At 37.3% G+C, this 9,047-nt stretch overlaps 2 protein-coding genes across 2 annotated transcripts; both read left to right on the top strand.

Annotated features, from left to right (window-relative positions):
• Positions 1 to 411: 411 nt before the first annotated feature.
• Positions 412 to 2,671, top strand: LOC105128597 (U-box domain-containing protein 38). The gene has a single exon (XM_011030325.1). The coding sequence runs from the start codon at positions 707 to 709 to the stop codon at positions 2,360 to 2,362; it is 1,656 nt and encodes a 551-aa protein (XP_011028627.1). The 5' UTR covers positions 412 to 706; the 3' UTR covers positions 2,363 to 2,671.
• A 2,391-nt stretch (positions 2,672 to 5,062) lies between these two features.
• On the top strand, positions 5,063 to 9,047 carry LOC105128595 (DNA glycosylase superfamily protein). Its single transcript, XM_011030324.1, has 4 exons — positions 5,063 to 5,553; positions 5,954 to 6,154; positions 8,411 to 8,467; positions 8,574 to 9,047. Exons 1-4 carry the CDS (start codon positions 5,122 to 5,124, stop codon positions 8,805 to 8,807), a joined length of 924 nt encoding a protein of 307 aa, XP_011028626.1. The 5' UTR covers positions 5,063 to 5,121; the 3' UTR covers positions 8,808 to 9,047.

The raw sequence follows: 9,047 nt of genomic DNA, 5'->3' as shown, positions 1-9,047 counted from the left end.
AGCTAGTGTACGCTTATCCATTTCTCGAAGAATATTAATTTAGGTAAATCATGCTAGCCTATCATTTCAGTGGGACGAATCAAAGCATGTGGAATTACTCGTAAGGCTTAACCATAGGAATGCCACCATTTTTACCAGTCTTGCTCTTTACTATCATTATATTTGACAATATTATTATTATTAAAGCAGTATATCAATAATTGCGTTGGCGTGGTAATCAGCAATAATACTTTGCATGCTACCTCACCTTATTTACAGCATAAAAACATTGAAAAAAAAAAAAAACACAACAGCGAGAGCATTCATGACTGGTCAAACAGCAAACTAATTTGCCGAGGTACTTTCGCCAGCTACCAAGACCAATTCCTTCTACATATGTAAGACAATCTCGTAAATATCCAAAAAAATCAGGGCTAAACTTTAAAGGCAAGTAGCCTCTTATCTACGAGTGCCTCCAGTCCAAAGTCTTCTCTCCTTTCCTCGCCAACAGAATCCAGAAAAAAGAACAGTCAAGCTCTCTAAGCCCCTGCTGATTTTACGCGGTAGAGTAGAAATAGACGACGGGCTCCGTCTCTTCAAGCCAAACACCAGTTCTCCTCCATGCACTGAAACCTAACCCTAATCCTAATCCCAATCCCAAGCACCACTTCAAACCAATCCTTTCGCAATCTCTCTCTCTCTCTCTCTCTCACTGACATCACAAGCCATGGGTGGAAATGGGAAGCGCAGGTGGAAAATCTCCTTTTATTCTCGCCCAAAACCTACACAAACCCAACATCAACAACAACAACCTCCTAAAGAATTCCTTTGCCCCATTTCTGGATCCTTAATGTTCGACCCCGTTGTTGTCTCGTCTGGCCAAACCTTCGAGCGGCTCTCCGTCCAAGTTTGTCACGATTTAGGCTTTACCCCCACCCTCCAAGACAACTCTCTTCCTGATTTCACCACCGTAATCCCCAATTTAGCTATCAAAACAACGATTCAAAACTGGTGTGATTCTTCAGGCACCCAACGCCCCCCCGCACCGGATTACTCCTCCCTCGAGGAAATTATCCGTGAGAAAATGAAATTCTCGTCCCCGCCAGCATCATCGTTATCCAAGTCGATGCAGTTAAGTCCAGATATTAGAGTTTCCGAGAGGGAGTTGCTCAAAGCAGTAGCTGAAAACCCTCCGGTTTTGTTTTCCCATGCCAACACTGAGTTGACCCACCGAGTCAACCATTTCTACTCCAGCTCCTCCGAAGAATCTGTAATTGTCAACACAGCCGCCACTCCATTAGCGAGTCCGCTCACTCCTTTGCCTCTCGCGACTCGGCCAGCGTGTTATTCTTCCACTTCATCGTCGTCCAATTCGATTGCGGAATCCGAAACCCTAACTGTAACCGAAAATCCTAAATTTTCGCGTGAAGAAGATGAGATAGTGGAAAAGCTTAAGAGTCTTGATCTACGCGATCAAGAACAAGGTCTGATTTCGCTACGAAAGATCACTAGAACGAAAGAGGAAACCAGAGTTTCACTTTGTACGCCTCGATTACTCTCTGCTCTTCGTAATTTATTTCCGTCACGATATTTTTCTGTCCAAACAAATGCCATTGCTTCACTTGTTAATTTGTCGTTAGAGAAAGTAAATAAGGTGAAAATTGTGCGGTCTGGTTTTATTCCTCTATTGATTGATGTGTTGAAAGGGGGATTTGATGAAGCGCAAGAGCACGCGGCTGGTGCTTTATTTAGTTTAGCTTTAGAGGATGAGAATAAAATGGCAATTGGTGTTTTAGGTGCGTTGCAGCCGTTGATGCACATGTTGAGGGCAGAGAGTGAGAGGGCTCGCCATGATTCCTCATTGGCCTTGTATCATTTGAGTTTAATACAGAGCAATCGGGTTAAGTTGGTGAAACTTGGGGCTGTTTCGATGTTGTTGAGTATGGTGAAATCGGGTGATCTGGCGAGTAGGTTGCTGCTTGTGTTGTGTAATTTGGCTGCTTGTAATGAAGGGAGGTCGGCCATGCTTGATGCTAATGCGGTGGCAATATTGGTGGGCATATTGAGGGAGGGTGGTGGAGGGGATTCAGAGGTGATTCGGGAGAATTGTGTAGCTGCATTGTTTGCGTTGAGTCATGGGAGTATGAGGTTTAAGGGATTGGCTAAGGAGGCAAGAGCTGTGGAGGTGTTGAGGGAGATTGAAGAGCGAGGGAGCAATAGAGCAAGAGAGAAAGCAAAGAGGATTTTGATGATGATGAGAGGGAGAGACGAGGAGGACGAGGACATTTGTTGGGAAGAGGTTTTGGAATCAGGTGGAATCAGTCGGACTCGATACCGAGCTGGTGGCAGAAATTTGCCTGGTCCAAACTCCACTAATTTTTGATTTTTGTAGAGTCTCTGTCATTATTTATTGTCTTTTGTTTATTGATACATCTTTGTGGTTGTGAAGGTGGGAATATGTTTAATGCCCCTTTCTTTCTCTTATCGTTGTTGAGTTCGATTGATGGTAATCAAAGCTGTAATATATTTGGAATGTGTTGGATATGTACATAAACAGCTAGGATTTGGAATAGAGATTAGAAACAAAATTTGGATATAGTATTGTTGGATATTTCACTAATGATATTTTATATCTCTGTAAGTGTATGCACATGCATAATTATTGGAGCTGACCACTACATTGTTTGTGCCAGGACCCAGGATTTTTATTATATTATCCCTTACTGACCTGTTCTTGAATGGCTGCCTTTGTTGCCTTGTGTCCTCTTCTTTTAGTGGTTTTCTGGGTACGTAACATTGATGGTGGGAATAAATAGTTAGGTATGCTTCCCCCTTTCCCCTTGGCATGTGGCAAAGCTCACCTGTCTATGTTGGATTCGGGATGTTGTAGGCTACTCTCTGTTCTCTCTCTCTCTATACATATGTATATATGTATGTATGTATGTATGTATGTATGAATGTATTCTGTGCTCGCCATTCGCCTGTCAAGAGTTACATTGGACTTTTTAGTACCAAAAAGTTTGGACTCTGGTTGAAATGAATTTGGGAAGTAATGATGAGTTTGGAAGAGCTTGATCTTTTTCTCCTTTTTCACACATCAAATCAAGATTTGGACCCAGTGCCTCTGTTGCAAATAAGAAAATAGCTATTAGATGTTTTAGCTGAGTTGTGCACTGGTGCGCAGTAATTCCTTGGTCATTTGTTCAATATATATATATATATAGTTACTTTAGCTGCCCTTTATAAATCTGTATGTTCCTCTGTGTACTGTAAGGTAAAGAAACGATAAGATGCAGGGAATGGTGTTCTGATTGACTGGACTTTTTTCGCCACGTAAACACGGAAGAAATTTCAGTAAAGAGAAAATTCGTTAGACAAATCATTGCCCATTTGGTTTTTTCACAAGTGGATGCGTGGAATGGAGTTCTCTACAGACAGGGTATTGAGATTAGGATGCTGGTCCTGTCATGAAATAGGATACTGATTGTCTTTTGCAAAGATCCCGTCAAAAAATAGGATACCAATCTTGTTTATTCGAAAAGTTCCCACTTGGTCTCTCACTCCATCCAACAATAGGTATGGATTTGAAAAAAATTAATACTTGGTCTCTCACTCCATCCAACAATAGGGTATGGATTTGAAAAAAATTAATTTTTTTCAAATTACTTTTTATATATTTTTAAATTGTTTTACTATAATGATAGTAAAAATAATATTTTAAAAATAAAAAATTGTTTTAATATATTTTTAAATAGAAAAACATTTTAAAAAATAACTCTTACTGCATCTCTAAAGCCCTGTGCCCTGGCGACGGTGAGACATGCAGGCGCCTCACGTTGACAATTCATGTGTTGAACAACCAAGTTGTTGTTCGGTCTTTTCAGGTGTTTTTTAAGACTTCAATTGAGATTGCTTGCAGTTTTAAGGACCCATGAATGTTTCGAGAGGCACGAGTAATGGAGTACGCTACTATAGCTAGGCACGTAGGAGCATCTGCTGAAAGAAACCGAGTAAGGACAGCAACGGGGGACGCACACATTGTATTTCTTTGATAGCCTTTTTTGAGATGGACGTGCCCAAGGCTTGTCAAACATAAAGTATAATCGAAGATCATGCTCCTGCCAAAATGAAAATCTAGATGGAGACGGTAGAGAAACATGAAGATTTTTCATAAAATCTTTCCGATTGCCATAGGTGCTTCTGATATTTGGAGACGATACTTCAGTGGATAATGTTTTGTGCCTGGCTGAAGTTGTGTTATGGCGAGTATCGTGCAAAAACAATGAAGTGCTCTTACGTTGTTTCCCGTGTCTTCAAAGTACTGGGGTTCAATGTTTTACCAAGTTTGAAGAGACAGTCTAAAGGAGAATGAACGGAAAATTTGCCATAATGAATGATGCTTAGGGAATCATTATATGGAACGTTTTGTTTGGAGATATGAAGAATTTTCGTGTAGATCAATTTTTTCATAGAGAATGTGGGAATGGGTGTTTATAACCATAACAGCTGTTTATAGTCTAATAAAAAAAATATTTATTGATGTCGTGTAGAGATAAACAATACCATAAAAAACTTTTAGACTTACGCGACATCAATTTTTATTTGTTTTGTATATAATGTATAGGCCATAAATCATTATTTTTAAATTTATATATTTATTTTTTCAAAGTGAATTTTTGGTTTTTAATTTTAAAATCAAGGAAAATTAGAAAATAGGCATCTTTGTGTGAGATTTTAAATTATTTGTCAAATTTTAATCCACCTTTATATTATTTATTTTTAATCTATTTAAAAAATAAACCGAAAATGAAATAAATATAAAAAAAATAAAAATAAAAAGAGAGAGAGGAGGGACACAATTTTGGTAAAAAAGAAGGGTGCAAAAACGAAAAGAAAGAAAAGAAGAAACAGAAAAAATCCCTAAATGGCGAATCCCTGGGGTCATGAAAAGGCCTATGGCACCAAAATCCAAGAATTAATATTCCATTAAAAAAATAAAAATAAAATCCACCCAAAAACTAATAGGATCAAAATCAAATTATCAATTAAGTTCAAGGACTAATTCTGACCAATAGTTTTTGAGGGTTTGGTACCTTTTCGCCTTTCAATCTAAACCCTCGCTTCTGTGACTGAAAGAAAAATATGCAGACCGGACACAAAAGAAAGCAACAGCATGAGCTTAAATCTCGAACCAACAAAAAATCAGCCGAAACCACAAGCAACATTAAAGAAGAAGAGCCATTTCCAACTCACGCCCGACCTACACCTGATGAATGTAGAGCCATACGAGACTCTCTCTTGGCCTACCACGGCTTTCCTCAAGAGTTTGCAAAGTATCGCAAACAGAGACCCTATTTAATAACTCTACAAGACATAGAAGAGTCCTCCCACTTAATCAACAATTGTGATGAAAAGAATGACAATGGGGTGAAAGTGGAAGAAGAAGAGGAGGAGGAGGAGGAGGAGAGTGTTTTGGATGGTTTAGTGAAAACAGTGCTATCCCAGAATACTACAGAGGTTAATTCTCAAAGGGCTTTTCTTAATCTCAAGTCTGCCTTTCCAACTTGGGAAAATGTAAGTTCTTTAAATTTTCTTTTTTGTTTTTGTAAATCTTCTTGTCCCCTTTTTATTTGCTATGCTTACAAATCTCGCGCTTTCTTTTGCTTGTAATTGAATTTTTGGAATTTATGAGTGTTATTGAACTTGATTTTGATGGGCAGCTCATTTAATTGATAATAAATGGAAAGTTGGAGCCAATTTGATAAGTTTTTGGACCAACATTTTTCATGTCTTATATATATATGTGTGTGTGTGTGTGTATATATATGTTTTTTTTTCCTTTTCTTATGAGGCTCTTTCTTTGTTTCGGCGTGATGGGTGATTAAACTTTTGTAGAATTTCTTAATTGTTGTTGGATCGGACATTTTCATGCATTGGCTTGGTTTTGAATGGGCTACTGTTGTTTCTGTTTAAGGTACTTGCTGCTGAATCAAAATTTATAGAGAATGCCATAAGATGTGGAGGTTTAGCTCCAACAAAGTCTGCTTGCATTAGGAACATATTGAGTTCTTTGATGGAGAAAAAAGGAAGATTATGCTTGGAGTACCTTCGAGATATGTCAGTTGCTGAAATTAAGGCTGAGCTCTCTCATTTCAAAGGAATTGGACCCAAGACGGTAACTTTTCTATCAATGACATCATTATGCAATTCTATTAGTTAGCTATTCATCTGCTAATAATTGAAAAATAGATCAGCACTTAAAAATATAACTATTTTGGTAGGTATCCATGAAATGTTTTTAACAATGGAAGCCAGCTGTTTGGTTTTCGTGAAAAATTTTGATTATGCCATCTTCTGTTAATATCTTTTATCTGGTTTCATTGCTTCAACTAGGCTCATGCACATGCTATGGAAATTATATATATCCCACTAATGTCTAATTCAAGCCTCAGTAGCAGTTTTGCTCTTTGATTTTGCACATACATGTTTGTTGTTGTATACATTGCTGTATGATACTTGTGTTTGCCATATCTGGATTCTCTTTTATGTGATGCATTAGTTAAAAAGGAAAGATGTTGGAAATTCTATGACGTTTATTTATGTTTTTTTTCCTGGTTTTGTGGGATATAGGGTTTCCTTTAATACTCAATAAATTGTCATTATCTTCAGAAAGGTGGAGTAACTCTCTCTCTCTCTTTTTTCCCTTGCGAAGGCATCAGATGAACTTGAAGATTATCATTTCATTTCATTTCATGTTGCCTCATTCTAGTTTTTTTTTTTTTTATGATTATTATTGGCAAGATAGCAATTTTCTGGCCTTTCCATTCAAATTATATTTAACTCAATCATGTCATATCACAAAAATACAGTTTTGTAATTTTTGGATGCAAACATTTATGTTATTTTTTGAGATAGGCATTTTTAGACGAACTAGATTCTTCTTCAACTCTCTTAAACTTATAATGAAGGATTAAGGAATATGCTGGGGGAGAGAGTCTTGTACTTTCTGCTAGTGCAGTTCAGTAAAGAAAAGGCTAATAGAGGTGATGGAGACTAGATTGAAATATGGGAACCATGTAGACAAAAAATTCAGAAACATTGGGCTGTGATTACTGCAAGTTTACGAGTATTGACAAGAGGATACATGGATGATATCTTGCATCAAGAGAAAGGATGAGTATGAAAGCAAAGATAGTTAATTCCTTTTGCCAAGATAGGGCTGACATGGTTGGACAATATAAGTTTGACAACTTACATTGCACTTAAGTCTTGAGTAGTGCTATTTGGTGATCCTTAATAATTATGTAGGCCCAATTACCCTGAAAGCAGCTTCAGCTCATGGTGTTTGGAGACGGGCAAATGGCGAAATAATGGTCACCCAGATGTACAGCCACTGCCTGTCCTGGTCTGTGGCTGGTCTGTTCTGATTTTATTTTGTTGATCCAGTAGGCGTGCAATGATATATTTTAGATTCAAAAGCCTAAGAAAAGTAACTCCATCTAACACTTTAGGGAGGTGGAGCCATGGTACTATAATTGTCCTTGTGATCTCCAGAAGTTGGTTAGTGAGAATGAAACTTGAAATTGTTATTTGATTATCTGCTAGATTTGGCTGAACTAGTACTGTTTACCAAAATTTTTACCTTTTCATTTGATTATCTGCCCTCCAATCTTGGATAAGGAATGCGAGGACTAGACTATTTGTAAGCTGAAAGGCACTAAACCATGCTTTCATCAATGTTTCCTGTAATCTGAATAGAAAATGAGAGGGCCATATAATATAGTAAAAAACACAAGCTGGTTAACCATCATTTTTGCTAGAATTAGTATGGTTTCGGCTTTGGATCACCCAAAATCAAAGTGTAGAGCTGTTCGATTGGTGGGAACTGTTATTTTATTGCTTGCATATTTTGGGGAGTGCCTTCAGGTTTTTTCCTAGGGATTTTAGCATTTTTCTTTTCTGTTAAGGTCAACGTCCTCATATATAAATTCCTCTGTTCTAGCAAGTAGACTTTGAAAACAAAAAAGAAGAAGCTAATAGTAGTGTATGCAATTATCAGTTGTCATGCTTTCTTTATTATTGCCTGACATGCAATTAATTTCACAAACACCCATTTTTACTCCTTAACTTGGGAATCAAATACTCTTTTCTTTGTCTTGCATGAGCACAAGCCCACCTATTTTCATATGCATGTTTTCATGTGTCATGAGAATCTACTGTAAACAAACATTATTTTACCAGAAGGTACTGTTAATTTTCCTTGCCAATTGATTAAAATTGTACTAGATTTGGTATTACATTAAATTTAATTTGTATTGGTAATTTATTTATTTAGTTGTATATGTTATTATGGTAAAAACTTTGCTATCTTCAACATTTGTGTTGCTATCCCAATTGTTCAGGAAATTAATAATTGTGAAATGCATGGCAGGTAGCTTGTGTTTTGATGTTCAACCTTCAGAAGGATGATTTCCCAGTGGACACACATGTGAGTGCTATCTTGTTCATAACTATTTCAAAGTTTTCATCACAAGATATCTTTTGGACTAGTTCAAACTTCAAACCAGTTTACACAAAAAACTTACCCGTTGCAGGTGTTTGAAATTGCAAAGGCCATTGGTTGGGTACCACCAGTGGCAGACCGCAATAAGACATATCTTCATCTCAATCATCGCATACCAAAGGAACTAAAATTTGATCTGAATTGTCTTCTATATACACACGGTAAGCTTTGCCGTAAATGCACCAAGAAAAGTGGCAGCCAGCAAAGAAAGAAAACCCATGATGATTCCTGTCCTCTACTAAATTATTGTGATAAATTATCATGAGCAGAATGAACAAAATAGTTTTGGGATTTCCAAAACAGCCATACGCGGCCCTGAAGAGAGAGCATTACTATTCTCTCCTGAATACTTCAAGTTGTAGATCCTACCGGTGATTTGCTTGGAAAAACAGACAAGATGGAGGATTTATAACATAGAATCCAGCTACCTATAACATTTTCCTAGATTATGTGTACGTATAGGATTCAAACATTATAAATGTACGTTCATCTTTTTCTTCCTGAA

This window comes from Populus euphratica, unplaced genomic scaffold, assembly GCF_000495115.2.
Source record: "Populus euphratica unplaced genomic scaffold, PopEup_1.0 scaffold111.1, whole genome shotgun sequence".
In the NCBI taxonomy this organism is placed as follows: Eukaryota; Viridiplantae; Streptophyta; class Magnoliopsida; order Malpighiales; family Salicaceae; genus Populus; species Populus euphratica.
This window is presented reverse-complemented; position numbering and strand designations above follow the sequence as displayed.